Source organism: Aythya fuligula, chromosome 15 (genome assembly GCF_009819795.1).
Source record: "Aythya fuligula isolate bAytFul2 chromosome 15, bAytFul2.pri, whole genome shotgun sequence".
Lineage (NCBI taxonomy): Eukaryota > Metazoa > Chordata > Aves > Anseriformes > Anatidae > Aythya > Aythya fuligula.
Window position 1 is genome coordinate 5,818,030 of NC_045573.1, and position 20,443 is coordinate 5,838,472.

The following is a 20,443-nucleotide window of genomic DNA, read 5'->3' on the forward strand; positions in this document are numbered from 1 at the left end:
ATTTAAAGCATGGTAGTTCTAAAAAGCAACAGCTTTCCCAGTCTTTAACAGAATGCTGCTGCTTTTTTAAACAAAATAGGAGGCTTCTATAAGGCTTTTAAAAAAATGTATTAGTGTGTTTATGGAGTATATTTAAAAATAAAAAGCCACTCATTTTGAGCAGAATGGGGTGGTGATGGCTACTTCCATGGTATGAATGATGAACTAGAATTATTTCACCAGAATTTCCCTCCTCTGAAATACCTCTTGTGTTTAGAGGCAATATTGTGAGCTACATGAAAGATTAGTGTATATTTATATATGTTAATTAATAAATCGCTGAATAGATGGAATGGCTCTTGTGTATTAGATCAAAGCCAAGCAGATTAATAAATACTTGTAAAATGCTTGTCTGTACATCCAACAGGTAATTAGAAGACAAAATTAATCTTATGACTTGTAGAAGCTGCCTGAAGTAATGAGGGTACAAGCATGAAGATATTTGAAAGAGGAATCTCTTGCTTAAAGAACCAGATCCTGTCTTTGAATGCGTTTACCTTTTTCTAATTGAATCCCAGTAGAGTTCTGTAGGACATCAAGCAGAAGATCATTGTACAATGTTTTATTAAATTTTCGGCATTATCTTAATAATTTGCATCTGTATGGCAGGCTTTTGCAAACAGCGTATGTACACAAGGGACGACAGAGCTCTGCTCCTACAATCGTACTGCTTGAAACACGTCAAAACTGTTTGGAGAATGTACCCAATGCTTAAAGCTGCATCACTTAAAAGGGAACACAGAGGTTATGTAAAAGAGGAAAAGAAATCTCAAGTATGTGGGGAAAATGCATGTTTTTATTAACTGTCACTCTATTCTACCTTTACATTTTTTACATAGTAGATAATAAATGGGAGAAATTTGTGCTTTTTATTCTAAAGGCTTTATTAAAATAAACTTACGTTCTTTTTTTCATGGTTCAAGTTTATCACTCTCCATTTAAAACATGTTGCTGCCTTTACAAAGATTTGTCTGGATTAAGTCACGGATCTAGTCTGGGTTTACAGTTAGAGTGGCCAACTGTCCTGAACCTGTAGGTAATACAATGAAGCCACCAGGCCGGGGGCCCAGAAGTCCTACTCTATGGCAGTTAGAGTCAAGAAGAGCAGGAATCTTGCAGGGGTCAGGATTTCCCCAGATCCTCACGCAGCCCTTGTTAAGGGCTGAGCACGCAGTTAGGTTCTGTGTGATTTGATGTCAGCTTGAGCAGCTCCTCAGCTGGCAAACTTGGGCTTCTGACCCATGGCGTGTCATCAGTGCCATACATCATCAGACACTTTTACAGTAGAATAAGGAAAGAACACATCAAGTCTTAGTGTAATGTAAGAGTTACAAGCTTTAAATAATATCAAAACTAATTCTTCTGAATTCATGTACTTGAACGCCAACAGAGCTCCTAAATTAAGTTTCCACAGGTATCACTATCTGTATCTTCTTTTGTCTTGCTACCTATCCCACAGTTGGACACTTGGAACATAATTTAAGTGAGCTCTTCCCTTGGTTTCTTTCTGGTTGCTGAGTGTACTTGTATCTGAGTGCTGGAATGAGTTAAATGGTTTCTGTAGTCAGGTTAAGGCTGTTGCTCTTTAGTTCTTAATGGAGAGAGAATGAATGGAAGGAAATCTTATTTGCTATTGTATTTCTGTTTCTATTGAGAGAATGTCCGGGAAAGGAAATGTACGTTTTCTGCCTCAATTGCAGAAACATCTGCACCACTATTAAGCAACTCCATCAGTGAGCTCTTCTTGTTGAAATACACTTAATTCCATTCTAAAGGATAATTTAACAACATTCTAATATTTTCCCTATTTCTCTAGTATGTTGTTTTTTCTCCAGTTTTTCTGAAGTCCTTCCAGAAACATACTCCATGCGATTTGAAAAGGTTCTAAGCCTGGGGAATAATAATTTGTTTGCAGGTCAAGTGAGTTGGGATTTCTACACAAAGTTGTTGTTCTGGAAAGGCTTATCCTGCTGCATTAATACTAACAATTAAATGCTTTTTTAGGGTAGTTATATTTAAAAACACGTTTGTGGAGCTTTCTTCATAACACGTAGCTCAGTAGTTTGTGAACTTAGAACTGAAGTTTCTGCATATACTTTTAGCAGACACCATTTGAACAATTTGGAGAAATAGGTTGAAAAAGTGGATGTGGTTTTGTCCCTGGAGCTGAATGACTTCAAGAGCTGTTCTAAACACACAGGCTACATCATGAGAGTAAGACAGTCATCTCTAAATCTGGTTTAGTGGAATTAAACGTGTGCATGTAAAATAACTGAAGCAGCATATAAGAGACTGAGTTGAAAATAACGAGCTGGTCCTGCAGTGTCTGAAGTCCTGAGAAGGCTTTTTTGTTGTCATCTTGGGTGGCTGGCTCAGTATGCAGCTGTTTATTCTTAGCTTCTGGCAGTGTCATGCTGCCATATGATGGAATGGAAGCCTAAAAGGAAGCTAAAAGCCAAGGGCTAAAACTTTAGTGTATCATATGTCAATGGAGAATAAATAGTTTGGAAAATACCATTGAAGAAAAGATACCTAGATTATAAATATGAATGGAGAGTTCAGATTTTCAAATCTAGTGTCTCTCCTTAAAATATAGCACATGGCATGGATCACAAGAGTGTACAGGCGAGATGATCTGTATACATGGCTTAAAAATGACTTGTTCCCTGTCATCTGTTATTGCAGATTAAACATTAAAAAAAAAAAAAAAGAAGATAAAATGCAATTCTGAGATGGAAATGTTTATTGGTGATATGTTTATTAAACAGAATGTAAAAATAATAATCGTCCCTTAACATAAACAGTCTCTGAACAAGAAATGGCTAGGTCTAATTGTGGATCAAGGGGTAAATGTAATTGGTAATGTAATGGTAAAGTTCTGTTGCAAAGACATAATTCAATTAACTGACTTCAACAATGAATTTGGCTCAGTGCTCTTCTTTTATAAGAGACCTAAATACTTGTATGCTGGTCTGAATGTGTAGGGTATGAGTGGGAGGGAAGGATGCTCTCTTAAATTAAAGCTGCAGCCACATCTTCGTTTTCAGCCCAAATCAAATGAATTCATTGATTCATCTTCATGCTATTAAAATTCAAACCTGTCTTCTTCATACTCATTTGTTTTTCCTATTTATCTAGAATCAAGTTGAATGTAGAAACAAATGGAACTATATGGTAATCTAGGTTAAATTTGTTATGCTTTTATACTTGTGACAATCCTAACCAGTCAAAATTGTCCAGGTAACTAACCTTTTCCCTTTTGTAATCATAGTAAACAGCTGAAACTACAGCAAAATCCTCCCCTGATGAAACATTATTAGCTTCTAATGTAACTTGATGGCTGGAAAAAAGATGAGAGCATGCATTATACAGCCAGTGAATTTTGTCTAAAAGATAGGTACTTGGTCTGAAATTCAAAAAGCATTTTCTGATAGAAGCGATATTGAAAAAAAACATGTTTTAAGAATTCTGGTTTTTGCTTTTAACATTTATTTTATAACATATGTTCTCTTTTGTAGTTGATGGATCATTCATTTTGAGTGCTAGCCTTCTGGTGTTTTTGTCGAACAGAGGGGAAGGAAGGGATGACTTGTCTCGCATCTGGTTCGTCTTGCTGGGAATCTGGGGCCGCCTATTGCATCTGATTCAGCCTGCTGCTAATTTGTGCTATTGGGATTTAATTTTTTTTCTAGATACCCAGTAATACTCTGTTTCCAAGACATTTTCATGTTAAGATACTATTTACAAAAGCAGTTAAGGATTTAAGGGATTCTTTAATTTTTCTGTGTGCATTTCCTAATGATACTTTTCTTGTCTGGAGACTTAGTGTAGGTTATTGTAGCAAGGATTGTAAGCATCTGTGATCTGCAGATTTTTCAAATCTCATAATTGTGGGTCCAGCATTTTAGAAAGGCATACGGAATCCTGTCCTTAAACTAAACAATTTGTGAGAGACCTCAGAGAAACGTTAAATGAAAAAGTATCCAAATTCTTGCTCTCATTTCCACTTTACCCTGCACTCCTGAAAAGCTTTTGTTTAATGATTATCATGCTCTTCAATTTTAAAGAAAACCATATAAAACATGGGTCTTTTTGGTTCCTGGATGAGCCATAGCAAGAAGTTATTACAAGATGATGGGCTGCAGAAAACATGTTGATCAGCGTCTGTGAAAAATACAATATAAAAATGTATGAAAATCATGTGGCATTTCCTTAAATATCAATTTGTTCATAGTTGCCATTGAAAAACAAAATCTGTGAAGCAGTGTGCTGTTTTTTTTTTTTTTTTTTTTTTCTTTTTTACTTGGGAGAGGTTTCTTCTATTTATTTAAAATATATAGCATGTTTAAATGTAGTCATTTAGGTTCAGTTCAGTAGGAAACTACTCAGGTAGCTCAGATTTGTAATGTGCTTTTAAATGTGTAATAGGACGTTTCAGGTTGAGTAGCTAAATGCTGTTTTCTTCATTCTATAATAATCTGATCTTTCCTAGATTTTTCTGTGGTATCAGGACATTACTGAATATGATCATGCAGAAAAATTTCATAACATGTGCAAGCAGGCATTTATTATTACTATCTGTTTGTGATAAATTTCTGAGCAAAGAGGTGTTTGTGACTTGTTACCTGCAGTGGTGTTAAAAGGGCTTCCAGCTTGATGAAAAAATATTCCTATATTGGAAAGGTGGAGGAGGGATAAGTTTACTCCTAGATGAGCAACAACTACAGTTGGGAAATTGTATTGCTGTAACCCCAAATAAGTTGCTTTATTCATGACAAGTAAGATCACACAACCCCAATATATCTGCATGCTCAGATGGTGCGTTTTACTTCATGGAATTCAGCTGCTGAAAGAATTATCAGCTCATTTAGTTCTGTGTTGTCTGCAATAGCCATCTTTCCAAGGTGTAACTGATGTACACTGGCAGTCAATAGGACATGGAGAATTGTGGCTAATTCCAGACAAGAAAATAATGAGGGAAACGGGCTATGTGTAATGCTGCAGGATAGTTTGAGACTTTTTGGTATGTCTTGTTTAGCAACTTGGTCTATGCAGAGGAGGCATGGCAGTGCTTGCACCTTTATGGAGAGAAATTATATTTAGTGTTCTGCAGGAAAGATGGGACTGAATGAAACTTTTCCTTGGGTCACGGTTAACGGTCACTTGGAAATAATCAGCAGTTGCAGCAAACTCCACCCTGCAGTTCCTGTTTTTGTTTCAGCTATTTTGTCCAGCTATCTATTTCAAATTCAGCCATCGTCATGGGGCCTCTGATTATAGGTCAAGTCTTTTGTGGCTAAACTTCCACTAAGGAACTTAAGTATTTCATGAGAGCTGAGGGCAATCATTGTTCTTACTGCTTTCTTTACTGGTTAGAGCTCTACTAGTTGCTTTAAGCGTCTATATTTTAGAAATCCTCTAAAAATCTTTTTTTTTTTTTTTTTTTTTTTTTTGTGCTAATTGGTTCATATATGATCCAATATATTAAAAAATTGGGTAAAATACCTTATTCTGCAGTGTTCTGGTGCTTTACTCAGTGAATTAGTTTGTGTATTTCCGAGATGCAGCGAATGACGTTTTAATGGTCTCGAGCACCAATCTCTAGGAACTTTATAGCCTCCTCTGAACAAGTTCAGTAGTAACCTGTGCTAAACCTCATCCAGATTTAAAACCCAATTATCTCCTGACAGAAATCAGAAGCTGTTGTTTCCATGTGTATGGTGCTAACATTTGTTTTCTTAGTATAATTTGTCTTCAGGTGAACAAGCAACCAACATGCACCTTAAAATCCTGAAAGACCAGTGGTTTCTGGAGGTGGGATGGACAGAGTGCAGGTCTGATGACAGCTAATCACGTTCCCCTTTACAGAAAGTTTTTATTAAAAAAAAAATAAATAGATTTTGTCACTTTCATAAGCAATCCCTAAGTCTTTTTTAGAAAGTGCCTTTTTTAAAGCCACTGGATTCTGTTCTGGCCATCAAAATAGACCTGCAAAGTGTAAACAGATCTCACGCAACTTTCATTTAAATCTGAATGTGAATGAGCAATCATGTGCACTTGCATTTTTGACAAAAAGCCCAGTAATATCTGTCCTGGGAAAGACTGTCTTGGGCAATCCTTAAAAGAATGAAGCATTATGTTTTGCTTCTATTAAGTTCCTTGAGATGAACAGCCTAGTTACAGATGATTTCAGGTTTGATCAAGTACTGATGTAAACAGATTAGATTTGAGACGAAAACTCATCACCATTCTAGATTATATTAAGATTTTAAAAAGTTAATTGTGGAAGACGTGCTGGAATACAATGATACTATATAGTTCTGGAAAGCAAAGTCATTTAACTTAACATATTTGGATGAAAAATAATTGTTTTCTGCATCTCCATATCAATATGTTGCAATGATTTTTTTCTCCACTGTTATGGCAGCTCCATTATTTAAGTGGAAGTACCTTATCTACACCAGCAAAATAGCATCTCTGATAATCAAGTTAAATCTAGAGTCTTCCTAGCTTGATAAAATTTTCTTCTATATTATCAGTCATACACATTTAATATAAAATAAAGCTCCTTCAGTGCTCAGCTTTTAATAATCCTGTTCATAATTAAATATAAATCTGCCTGAAACATTCTTCTACTTTAAAGTTATATTCAAAATGTTTTTATGACAAACCTTCAATACTCAGCAGAGCAATATAATACATACGCACGCAGGCGCGCTTTTTTCTGTTAGTAGCAAGCATCTTGTTCACTATTTGCACAACTTCACAGTTGTATGTTTTCTACAACCACTGCTAAATCAAACCTCCGATTGCTCGTTACTGTCAGGAATGACAGACGTTAAGGCAGCCTGACAAAAGCGATGCAGCGTTGACATTTTGGTTTTCTGTTCAATGTACAGTCGCAGTTTGTCTCTGAAGGTTTCCCCTAGAAAACTGTAAATTAAGGGGTTCAAACAGCTATTAGAAAAAGCTGCAAGGTTCACAATATGTCCTGTTAAGGGATAATCGTGTCTGAAAGATGGGCTGCTCGAAGAGACAGGCTCGCTTTTCTTCTGGAGAAGCTGAACACTAATGAAGACGTTTTCAGGTAGCCAGCAGATAAAGAAAACCAAGACGACAACGAAAATCATCCGAAGAGCCTTTTGTCGCCGCAGACGAAGACTCCTGTGCTTGTGTGCTTTTATAAGAACTCGGACAATTAATGAGTAACAAAGACCGATGATCACAAAGGGGATAATAAACCCCAAGGTTATTTCTAGCCACTGGATTTCTTTTACATCTGCAAAACAAAAATGGATCTCTCCGGTGTGTTGTAAGTGCACAGCTGTAAACGGAACTAGTGCTGCTGAAATAGATGCCATCCATATGAGACCACAGCTTAATCTAGCGTGTTGCATAGTGCGAAATATGTTGGACCTCATTACTTTTGCCAGTGCTATGTATCTGTCAAAACTCATCCATGTCAGAAAGAAAATGCTGCTATACATGTTGATCTGAAGGAACAAAGACATAAAGGTACATATAATAGTGATATCGTAATACTTTTCATCAAGATTAAAAACCTCAATGAGAGAATCTGCAACTAAAATGAGATCAGCTACTGCAAGGTTTATAAAGTAAAGGTCTGGAATAGTCATTTTTTCACGAAAGCTTATGTTCACAACCAGTATCAGAATGTTTCCTACAAAACCAATAGGAAAAAGGAATATTGTGTAAAGACACGATAAGAAAAGACCAATAACATATTGTTGGTGTTCTGATTTATCAGCTAATCTGGAAGATAGGCTTTCATTACACAAATGCGATCCGTTTAGGTTAAAAGTTGTACTGTTGCATATAACAGGTGATAGCGAGGCAGAGTAAGTTTCCATGGTTAAAGTATCTGTGCAAAAGATAACAGTACTCACAGTTTGGTAGTAATGCCCCAAAAATCGGATTTTTTGATGTTTTCAAAGAAGTTCATTGTAAGCATTTTGATTGGAATGGAAAAAGAAACACTTTTGTATAGGAAATTAAAGTTCTTGAGAAGCCAAATTAATTATACTTGAAAATGACTGAAATGTGACAGTACAAAAAGTAAATTTCTTAATTTTGTTTTTACAGGCCACTATATACATTGCAAGTGAGAGAGTTTGCCATTCCTATATGCCTTAAGATCATGTAGGGAATCTTTTTACCATAATGGTACTTGGATCTCTTTAAAAAAGGCTTTTCACCAAGTGTTCCTTCACGCAGGGTGGAAGATAGTAGAATATTAGCTCCATTTGTTTTCTGTTAATAATCAATGAACATCCTTGGACCTGCAATTTGTAAATGGAAAACCATTAATCTAATACTCCAGCATTCTACTATGCACCATATGTTTTTTTCTAGCTTACGCAGCTGAGGTTGTAGGAAGCATGTTCAAATATATATACAAAGGTTCAGTTAAAAGGATTAAAAGCTGTTTGTGATGTTACTATATTGTGAGGTAGGTCTGTAAATTTGGCGAACGTTTTAGGGATTCAGTACTGGAATATATAGAAATACAGAAAATCAGATGAGTGAGTTTGGCCTAATAAAGACAGACTATCTAAAGTTTATATAGTGTGTGTATATATAGTGTGTGTGTATATATTCATTTCATCAGCAGCTAGTAAGCTTATTAAGTAGCAGAGCCTGTGGCTGAGAAAGCAGCGGAGACGAAGAGCAGTTGGTTTCCTCTGCTTTCACTGGGAAGGCAAAGGCAAACTTCAGAAACAAAGGTACTATAAGCAGCATATTGATTTACACCCACAGTATTAAAATCAATTTGCTTCTCTTTGCAATTAATTATGCTGCACTGATTGCTGGAAAGGAAAGGAAAACATCGGTAATCCCATTTGTTTACTTATAAACACTGAACGCTTTGGGCTTGAAGCATTGCTAGAAGTTTATTTAAAAAATATCTCAAACAGAACAGTGAGAAAATGATAACCCAGGATATTTTGTGTTAAATTTTTCAAATTGATTTAATCTTCATCTTACTACCAAAGCCTTCATTGTAATTGCACTAAACTATATTTAATTGTTTATTAGTAAAATCAGTGCATATTTCCACCTTTTAATAATTTAAAATACTGCGGATGCACAGTCTGGGGGAGAAGGAGCAGACCACCAATGGAGTTAGGAGTATGAGAGTATTTGTAGTCAGAAATGCAGGTCTGAGCTTGCTGAAACATGTTCAGGTTGTCAGAAATAGCTACTTAAAAGAAATCTGTGTAGTCCCAAAGCTTTTATTTCATAGTGCAATAGCAACACTTACAGAGCACTTATGCCTATGTTTGGAAGTATTTTCATGAGGTGAATCTTTATGCTAAAATATACGTATGAAGTGACATGAATTTGAAGGTTTGGTGTTTCAGGCAGCTATCAGTCAGACACGAACCCCTGCCTTTTACGTAACATCCTTTGATTTTTCAGGAAGGCAGTAAAATGCTTTAAATACAACAAAGGTTAATTACGAATCTGAGCAATTGATTTTAAAAGGCAGGTCTGTGGTTAGGTTTTAGTTCCAACTGAAAGCCCACCAAACAATTGCAAAATTACAGGTAACCACGCACTAAACGCTCCAATTTACCTTAATTCCATTTTTCCAGAGCTGATTTTCCTCCGGACAGCAGAAGGCTGGTTCTTGCTCAGCTTCACGCTTAATGCATGTGTCAACTTGGCCGGCCGTGGCAGGCAAAACTTGCCTTTAGGTGTGCAGAGCTGCAGTGAATGCCACCTGTTGACAATTTGGTAGTAAAAAAAAAAAAAAATCATATAAAAGTCTCTTCTGTTTTAAAACGCCTTAAATAAAGGATAGTTTACAACAGCAAAATGCAGATCTTGCTGCATGCCCTTGGCAATAAAACAAGCTTTATAGATTCCCAGGGTTGTTCTAATTTGTGTTCAGTCGAAGTGCTGCTGAACAGCCTCATCAGGCTGGGATTAACCCTGTTTCTGCTGGCTGCTTTTTTACTAGAACCAGTCAAATGGCTTTTGTCTCGGATATGTCTATTTTATTTTGTTCATTTTACCCCCTGCCTGCCTTCAGTGTTTTTTCAAGTTATGCCGACCATTCAAACCTGCAGCTCAGCTGATCAATAATTAAGAGATTTATTTTCAAATCACAACGAAGCATGATTTACATGCTTATAAAGCAGCAATTACTGATAGGCAAGTTATTTTTAAAAGCCCCTGGATAGTCTAAAGAGAAATATTAGATTAAGAGAGATCTGGGAGCTGAGAAGGGTCATTTGCTGAACCGACAGTATAAATCTCGGTTTTCCTACCTTGAAGGCGATCCCATTTGCCCATTCGTATTTAAATTTTCAGGTACACATCTTTGTCGCTTCTTAGGATTGTTCAGTTCCAAGTCACATGGATAAAAGAAGCTTATTTTGCAGAGAATGTGGAGCCTCAGTCTTGCATAAAGCCACCAGTGTTGCAGGTGGAGTTGTGCATTTCATCTGTAGGGGAAAAGAAGTGCTTGACATTTCCCGAAACACCACCTACTGGTGGCTAGAGTTCTTAAAATGGAAAGCAAATTCATTTCTCTCATGAAAGAGCAATATTTTGTATGCCTGAATTTATTTTTTATGATTATATTTATCTGGTAACTTAATGTTAAGTGCCATTAATGCTGTGCTTCAGTGCAGTATTCTGCTACTGGAAAAAGATGAATGGGATCTCAGCAATTCAGATTTCAGGAAACCGATGTTACAGTTTCAGCAGTGTGGAGTAAACAATTAGTGTGCCTTTATAATGGATGCATTAAATCTGTTACCATGGTCAAACACTTTAGGTTACAGAAGATCCCATCCATAGAAGAGCGAAGAAAAAGTTCTCACCCAAGTGGCTGTGGGAAAAGAGGGTACTTTGCCTCCTGGTGCCATTGAGCCATGCTTTATTTGCTGGTTTTCTTGCAATGTGTTGTCCACAGGAGTTTTGACAGTGTTGCTGAAAGTGCTTCTGAAGGTGTTTGGACATGATGATGCTTCATGAGTAGTTTGGGAGTAAATCTTACTAACTTAAAAGAAAGTTTGTGCAAATCAGTACTGGTAAGGATTTCCTGCATAGACTTGGAGTGTCAGTGGATGGCCTTCTGAAGTCTTTCTAAACAGGATGACAAAGACAGAGGGCCTCAAGTGTTTTGGTTTGAGAAGTGTACAAACATCATCGGGTTATGGGACTGCAATAACTGTAATGTTAGAAAATCTTGTGATACCAGCTTTGATGGTCTATTTTTTTCTGTCTTTTGAATTTATCTTCTATAAGAAGAGAGATATAAAGAGTCTTTATTGTTGTTTGTTGATCATGTGGTTTTGCTCTACTTAATTCTGCCCTTCAGAGCTTTCACTGATCTTGTAAGGGCCAGAAGGATTTTTATTTTTCTTTATGTGTAATATTGGCTTCTGGGTGTTAGTTGCTTGTAATTACGGGGGGGTGGATTTGGTAATCAGCTGCTCTGTCTGTCCTTGTTTTTCGAGCTATGAGTAGTGGCTGGTTTGCTATCAAAATGTATAATTCTGTTATGAGTGCTAATTTTCTGGTTTGAATTCATGACAAGAAATGTGTCATTTTGCCGTACTTCAAGAATGGGAAGGGAATTTTCATTTGAAAGAGCCCAAAAGTAGCTGTTTTTCCCGCTAATAGAACCATGAAGCATAATATGATACCAAATCTACTATTACTATATGGTAATTAGTGAGTTGTGTATTTCACTAAATATTTTATGAGACGATCATGTGAATTCTCTGAATTTTGTTTCCTAAAACAGATGACAACATCTCCAGGTTCTTGTTTATGCAGGCAAGTTATTGTTACTGATTAATCCATCTTAATCTCACTGTTCACCACTTCCATATTGAAAAGGGTCATAAAATGCTGAAAACAAATTTTAGCAGCTGCTGAACATTGTACTCTTTTCTTCCCGTCATTTGCTGATATTCTGTGGGACTTCATAATGAATGCCTTCATGATCCATCTTTAGCTGCAGTTGTGACAGCATTAAATATTACAGTTCTGCCTTGTCGTACCTTATCTTGATTGTTGCTGAGAACATGCAATGAAAGCAACTGGTGTGATAGCCTTCATATCACGTCAGAATGCAATAATCCAGCATTTAATTTATTTTTTTTTCCTAGCAGTTTAATTTTAAATCTGTAGTGGTCAACTTCCCAAACACTATATGCCTCAATAAACACTATAGGGTGTTTAAGGAACAGTAGTGTAATCAGCAGAGATGTACATAGGTGTACCAAAAGGCATAAATGGGGTATAATGTAAGATACTCTCTACATAATTTAGCAATCTTCAACGTATGTGCTGACTGCTGTGTTGAAAAAAGAGCAGGACAGCTGAGGAAGAAGGAAGGAGGTGAGCATAGGAAGAGCAACGTAAGAGGTCCAGCACATCATACCTCTTGACCCTGGTTACACGGTAGCCCTCCAGCAGGGTGGTAAGTAAGTAGGATTAGGCCTGTAGGATTTAAAAGGTGTTAAATTCTGCCAGAAGTGTGCAAGAGCACGAATTGGACTGAAACTGTTGATTCCAGGAGAGACTAGATCAGAGCCGGGATGTAGAAAGCTGGAAAAAAAGTAAGGTACTGTACAGCATCAAAGAGGAAAGAGGTATGATTTAAAATTATGTTGGAGAGCTTTACAGTGTAAGGCAACTATGTGCAGAAGAAATAAGATCGGTATCAGTATCTCTGCTGAAATTATCTCCAGAGGACATATGGATGCTGTTGTAATGTTCTTGAAGTTGTACAAGCGGATTGATCTCCACCTCCAAAAATCTCTCTCATCTTTCTACTAGCATGCATACCAGTTCTGACCTTTCTCAGCTACTGACTGACGTCTTCTGCCCGGGCCTGTTACCGTCTTCTAGAGCACCCTGGTATTTTATCCCAGCCACTCACAGAAACTCTCCCTTTCTTACAAATAATCAAGCTTAGCTTGAGTTGGAACAAGTAATTGTGTTCTATGCCTGCAGAAAACCTTGGATAGGGTGTATTTTTTTTTGTCTTTTCAGTTGCCAGTAATTCTGAGAATGTGTTTTTCTTACTAAAAATAATTTTTAAAAGTTCAGCCTTTTCTTTGCAGGGACACCACCTGTACCCATTCAAACTATTCTGGTAAAACCTTCTTATTTCTCTTAAAGTGTATATTGCAAAATGCTTTGGGGGTGGGAGAGGCACTCAAATTTTATGAAATTGGACCACAAAGCATTGTAAAGTGAAGGACTTTCATCATAGGTCTTCAGTCTCTGTCCAGATGTGATAAATAAAACTGAGAAAGCAGCAGTCCTTTCTGACTCTGGTAGTTGAGTCTGGCAGTCCCTTGCTGGACATTTCACCTCTCTAGTTGCCCAGATGAAAGGGTCACTGCAGTTGCCACTAGCTGCTCCAAGATGAGAGAACAAGAATTACAGTGCCAAGGAAGCAAAACATACTATTTCATACCAGTCATTTAGTGAATCAATTTGTTGTGCAACATACATAGTATAAATATTGTATACTGTATTTGTTTTGGATAATTTTCTTGAGTTTTAACTCTACTCCAAATCTGTAACTACCCCAAAATCAAGCTAAATAATGCTGCAGCCCTTTCCAGGTCTGTAAGTTTGAAATTTGAATGCTTCTGAGGCTAGACTTAATAACACACATAGGGGTATAGGAGATAAAGTTGTGATTCAAGTGCAAATCCAGTCTCTCTTCAGATCAGATGTTGTTTTGCAATGGGATCAGATCAGATTTGAGCCAGCTGGTTCAGCAAAGATGAGTCTTTAGTCTCTACATGTTCCTTTCCAAAACTCATTACCAATTCAGAAATTCAGTGCTTAAATTTCAGCAGTCTGCTCATTTCTCTTATTTTTCTGAACGGAAGGTGTTTTTTTTTCATATGAGCCCATCTTAGATACAAATGTTACTGGTACAGAAATAAAATACTCTTATTTGAATTTTCCGGTATATGGCATTAGTTAATTTTGACAGTGCTTGTAAAAAACACATGCTCTCTTCCAGAACATACTGGTCAAAGCTAGGTGAAGCCTGGAAGAAATTGATCAACAAAGTTGTTGCTGGTATAGCTGGAAAGAAATTTGAGCGGTCAGATCTTATTTTGTTCTTAGAAAATACATTTCAACTTACTAATAATTTAAAAATAATTACTTTTAATCTTACTCAAAGCTGCTCTTCTACCTCAAATTTGACCATTTTATAAAGCTTTTTTGGGATTCCTTCTGTTCCTTTCCTATTGCATGTAGAGGTGTCTGCCCTCGTATTCTTGCTGAATCAAAGTCAGTCTTCTCTAGGACTACATGTTCATTGTCCTGAATTTTAATGGGAATTGTGTAAGTTTATCGAGAATTATAGCAATACAGAAATGTTTGTAAAATCAGGTATTCATAACAGTTTGGATTATTGTTATACTTGTCCACCTCTTCTCTCCTGATTACCTTTGTTTTCTCCTATTAAGTTGGTCTTTTCATTGTATGAAGAGATTTTTTTATGACACTATAACCCACCATCCAGAAAGGACTCTGTTTGTCTCCATGGCAGGAGCTGTGGATAGGAAAGAGACCAGAGAGCAATGGTTCACATTGTGCAGATAACAGCAAGAAGCTACACGCAGCATCACTCACAGATTTACAGCATAATTCATTGACAAGACATCATCGTTCCCAAGCCTTAGATCTGACAGTAGGTCCCTACAGCTTTCATTTCTCTGAGACCTTTGGTGTGGTTCTGGTTCAGCTCTATACCACACTGGAGTTTCATCATGTGTGCTGCCCGTGCTGAACCTTCAGGCTCCTGCAGGTGCATTGTTGGGATTTGCTCACTGTTAGACCAGTTTCCAGGTCCCAGCCAATGTTACCTAATGAGGTCATACTTATTTTCAAACTTCACTTTCAGGCACCTTTAACAGTAACTCAGGACTCGGAAACAATACAATATTTATTCTTTCATCCTCAAATATAAAATATATGGAAGCATTGAATAAAGTAGAATCCTTTGCGCATAATTCACATGCTAGAAAATAGCCTACTTAGCCATGAACTGATATTTTCCATCAGCTTACATCTTTTGACATGCTCTGTCACTCAGTCTGTGGGCTTTCTTTGCTGACGTGCTGCTCTAACAACTCCTCTCTTCAAACTTCTTTCTGCAGGGCTGGTGTTTGGTCCATGTTATTTCATCTCCCTCTTCTCAGGTGGGAAATGAAACCTCTGATGCCAGCTGAGAAGTCCTTGCACAGCTATGAAGTTGACTCTTGAAGAGATGGTTCTGATCTACGCATTTCCTTTTCGACCAGGTTCTAATAATGGTCTAATACGGAGTGTTCCTTAGTTATCCATCTGTTTGTGCTGGCAGCAGAACAAAATTGAACAGGAAAACAGACTGACAATGCAGTGCAGACATTTCACCAGTTGATTTGTACATCTTGCAGAAACACTGGTCCTTATGGTCATAGTGAGACTATTGCCCTCTGTTTTCCTGTGATAGTCACCATCTATAAATTTCTGGACTTGAATATCTAAAACTAATTCCATATATATACCTTATCATTATGGGGTAAAATGTCCTTTAGTCTTCCATTTACCCACCTGTCTGTTTTGCAGAAGGTGTTCCTCTTTGTAGACCAGGGCCCACTGGTCTCTTGTCTCAGACAACCCATGCCGATTTGCACCAACTGCACACAAATCTGGACCCCATCAAGAAGGCTTTCCAAAGCACACAATTGCTATAAAATCTCTCACTTCCTTTAGCATCCATGTGACGTGCTTAATCAAGTATATTCTTGTCCTCTTGAATGCTATACAAAGGTATGCATTTTAAGCACCAGTGTTTTTTTTTTTCTTTAGAAAAAAAATCACCAAAAAAACACCTTCAGGTCCCTTGAGCCTTGCTCAATACATCACTGTGCTTTTCTTTTTTTTAAGACTTGCAATCCAAGTCTACATCTGTATCCAAGATCTAGCACAATTTTGTGCCTTCCCTGTCATTTCTGTTCTCTCCTCCATGAAAGGAAAAGCTGAAACCGAAGCCAAATATCTAAGGTGGCTCCTGGCCAATTTGTGTCACAAACAACATGCTCAAAGCCACCATTTAAAACTTTGCACCTAAGTCTCAGCCTGCATTGGCAACTACTTCTGGAGGGCTACATCTGAATTCCAAAACTGCAGCAACTGTTTCATTCTCTGATTTGGATTTTTTTTCACCTCTTTGCACCATTGACCTGTAAATTCTCATGTAGATGTATAATGTTCCTATCCTGTCTCCATCAGAGCCTTGATTTGTGTCTAGATCTCGGGTTCTGGTTTTGTTTGCCTTTTTAAAAGCAGTTCTGCTGTTCTGGGCCTGGCTTTTCTCATTTTTTAGTTAGGATATTATTGAATGTGACTCTTCAAGGCATGGGACCTTACACTTCTGAATGAACTCATCAAGAATGGCTTAAATCAATAATTGCTTAAAGTCTTTATGCAAAGTTGAAGCTGAGCGTACTTCAACAAAAAGCTTTCATTCTTGCACAAAGTTTTAATTAGCCATCCTGTCGATCTTTCCAGTTCAGTGCCTCATAAAAGACCCGAAGCTCTTCTTTATGGACCAGCGTTTCCATTAATTTGAGCGTGGGGTTTTTTGGCACAATAATTCAGATAAAAACCTTCAGGGTTTCAACAAACATAGAAGAGGAAAATGGAAAAAATGAAGGAATGCTTGATCTTGTGTATGGATGTGTGTATAACCCAAGCAAGCAGTGATATTTACAGTATCGCAAACTATTTCAGGATTATAATGGGCTCAAACCATACTTCCCTGGTGTTGCTACTGGAACTAACCGGCGTTAAAAAATAAGATTAGTTTGTAGGGCAAGAAATCCCAGTCCAAGGAGGAAGCACACCTGCGAAAATGTTTTGGCTGCAGATTTTTACCTTTGTTCAAAGTTGCCTTTGGTTATGTTTTTGTTTGCATCTTTATCAAGGCATCAGTGCTATTACAAAAGCAGACTTGTATGGCAACAGTACTTTTCCTTCTGTTCACCTTTGAAGTAACACTCACAGAATATAGGAGATTAAAAAACATTTATATGGACAAAAAACCCCACAACTATCCCTACATGCCTTCTCAGAGATAACTGCAAATACTAGGCTGAAGATAATTTTCCTGTGATGCTGCTAGCTATAAGATAGTCCAAGTTCGGGGTCTAAAGAAGGACACAGTTTTCCTTCATGAAGAAGAAGGAAAAAAAAGTAGATTGTCAGTTCTTAGAACAGCAAGTATTACTGAGATGTTCTTTCAGGGGTTGTAGACTACTGGTATTTCAAGGTGATTGTGGGTGGTATTTCTCCTTCGGCAGTTGTGTATGACTTGAAGTATTCTCTCCTTACATGGTTTGTGAAAACAAAGTATAAATACCAAAGTAGTACAGCTCTCCGCGAACAATACTATTTCTGCAATATTCATCATGAGCTCATTCGTTGGAGTTCCAATGCTCTTCTGTAATTTTAATGTTGTCCTGAAGAGAATCATAACGTTATAAAATAGATGGCATATAAATATTGTTATGCTTATAATGAACACAGCGGCGTACGTACGAATGTGCTGCCGTAAGTCTTCAGCTTCAGCAGGTGCTTTTTTAGCAAAAAGGACAGTAAAAGAGAGTATCTGAAGAAATGCTGGGATTCCAAATCCAAAGGTGAATTTAATGATCTCGTACTCAGGCCATGCAAATAATGGGTCAGACTGGCACTCTGTTTCCACGTGGTAGTTATCCGTGCCAACCAGTACTGCTTCGGTCAGTGACAAACAGAAGGCATATATAAGTACGAATGCTACACACGATACGGGATTTTGGGTTGCTTTGCAGAGAGCAGCCATTGGCAGAAATCTCTTGAGTAATAGTATGAGGAGTATGAAAAGCAGAACATACTGAGAATTGAAATAACTGAAGTTGAAAAAAAAGGACAGGACGCTACATGCAAGGCGGGTTGCTTTTAAGTAGTCAGGTCTAGGAATGACTGTAAATGATAAAGAAATCATTATGATATTGCTGATGGTGAAGTGCAGAAGCAATAAGTCTAATTGTTCCATGCTTTTGTGTTGTAAATAATTCTTTATGAGAACAATCAAAATGCATATGCCAGCTGTTAATCCTGTGGGCACAAAAAAGGCGATGTAGCAGTGCATGAGTCTGGAAATGATGTTCTGAGATGCTATGAACGCTTCGATTTCTTCTGGGGAGGAGGAAGCAAAGTTCTTGCTCGGGTAGCTGAGCCACGTCATGTTGTGAGAAGCCATCCCTCCTGCTGTCCCCTGCTTGCCTCCGTGTAACTGAGTTTGGAACTGAAATGGAAAGGGAGGAGAAACAGGTTTTAAAGTACAGCTTGTGTTGTCTCTGATTCGTTGCGTCAAATACCTTGTGTGGTCAGGAGGGTTTATTCAGAATAAATGCAGTGCTTTTTTTAAGGGGGGTGAAACCAGATCCTTAGGTTCATCTCAACATGCATGGCATTTCTAGCCAGAGAAATCTGGCAGTTAGTTTTCCATCTGGCTCCTGCCCTCACCACCACTCTCTCCATCGTCCCCATTTGGCGCAGACAGGACTTGGGTTAGCTCCGTGCAAATGGGACCAGCCCTACAGCCTTACTCAGTTTTAGTTTTGTTTCCTTTCTGTTACAGGAAAAAAAAAAAAAGCCTTTCACAACTGCAGTCTGTTGTACTGAGCAGCCCATGTAAAATTAATGTGGATGTTTAAGGACTGTGATGAAGTAACAGTGCTTTCATACAGAAATGTCTCTATGCATTAATAATGCTATCATTTTAGATGGAGCTGTTGCATAAAACTGCAGAAGAATATTTTCTGCACGCTCCGATTTGAGAAAATGATTGCTGGTGCAAGCCTCTTGATAAAGTTTTGGCAAGGCACATTTTTTAGAACTGAGTTATAAATGCCTGAAAATAGGGAATTTTAAGAGTAACAGGGGTACGCTCCTAGCTGTAATGACTCAAAGATACATTGATATAATAATTCTGCTACCACATAAATGTTTGGAGGATCCCTTTTTAAGACGAAAAGCCTTGCCGGAAAACATCATGTATACTCAACAAAAACTAAGTGTAATAAATACGTGTATATAAATTTCCTATACCACCTACATGCACAATTGACACGCTTTCTATAAGAACATTTCCATGCAGCTTGTACTGGTGGATTCAGAAAATAATGTGCTTTTTTTTATTATTTTTTTCAGTTATAAAGTTATATTTTTAAACATGACGTAGTGAACTGACTATTCCTAAGGAGTTTTGAGTATCTGATTAAGCACGTTCCTTAGTACTGAAAAAAATCACACATGCACACTTTTACAGTGTAGAATATTGTTTTCTGGGAGAAAAGAAACAAATGCTTTATTTGGAAGGATTTGAATTTTGTGTTAAAGTTGAGTGCTTTTACTTTGTTCTGTTGCATGCAAAGCTGGTCTGTACAAGCACTGTGTGTAGAAAGTGAATCTGGCAGAGAGGACTGGAGTTCTCCTTATAGGAGTTCCTATTGTGTCACATTAATAACAAGAATTATATACTTGGTTGTACATAATGCACTTTTCCATAAAGGGATTCCAGTGATGTTAACTCTTAATGTGGAAGTAACTTCAAATTGGTAAAAGTTCATAAAGATACACGAATGTTTTTAAGCAGTGTTCATTATAGATAAGTCGGGGTCTTAATACTGCTTGACAGTTCATTTATGGCTGTTACCTCTGACACTACTTCATATTTCTAATCTCTTCTCAAAATTGGAATTCTAATACTGGTTTTAATTAGAAAAGCTGACTTATCAAAGTGACTTTGATTAAGTATATATATATAGTCTCATATAATTATTTCATTCACATAAAACCACGCGGTTGTTTTGATTTAGCAGTGTTCTTTTTCCCTTTTTAAGGACAGAGTTTTTCCTTTCCAGAGGAGGCTATTTCTGGGGAGGTTCCACTGTAGGAAGAAGCACTGATGATCACAGAGAAGTTTTGTTACAGGTCTGCTCACAGCAAGGGAAAAGTTGGCTGGGCAGAGCCTGGCTGCGGTCTGAGCTCTCCGCTTGGGTGCACCAGGTAGGAAAGCATCGGTAGGCCAAACTAGTACAAGTCTCTGAAGCAAACACTAATTATTAGAGTCAGTATAGGTTTGAACTTTAAAAATAGACTGTTAAATACAAATAGTCTTGAGAAAAATGGGGTGAAAATCTTCTCAAAGATGCTAGGTTTGGGGAGGACGTATGGCTTGTTAGTTGAGGAAATGTCTCGTAAATGCTTGCGTTAGAGCTTTTGTTCCTGTTGAGGTTATTTTCACTATGGGCCACTAAGAAAGCATCGTGTTTGTATTAACATGCTCAAACTGAAG

The 20,443-nt window shown here is 37.5% G+C and overlaps 2 protein-coding genes across 2 annotated transcripts in view; one reads left to right on the forward strand and one right to left on the reverse strand.

Moving 5' to 3' along the window:
- The window catches only part of C15H7orf50 (chromosome 15 C7orf50 homolog), a 125,636-nt gene that overhangs the window by 7,163 nt on the left and 98,030 nt on the right, over positions 1-20,443 (forward strand). The window lies entirely within an intron of this gene.
- Positions 5,520-10,505, reverse strand: GPER1 (G protein-coupled estrogen receptor 1). Its single transcript, XM_032197941.1, has 3 exons — positions 10,335-10,505; positions 9,638-9,784; positions 5,520-8,339 (listed from the first exon to the last, which is right to left on the reverse strand). The coding sequence occupies exon 3, from the start codon at positions 7,908-7,910 to the stop codon at positions 6,837-6,839; it is 1,074 nt and encodes a 357-aa protein (XP_032053832.1). The 5' UTR covers positions 7,911-8,339; positions 9,638-9,784; positions 10,335-10,505; the 3' UTR covers positions 5,520-6,836.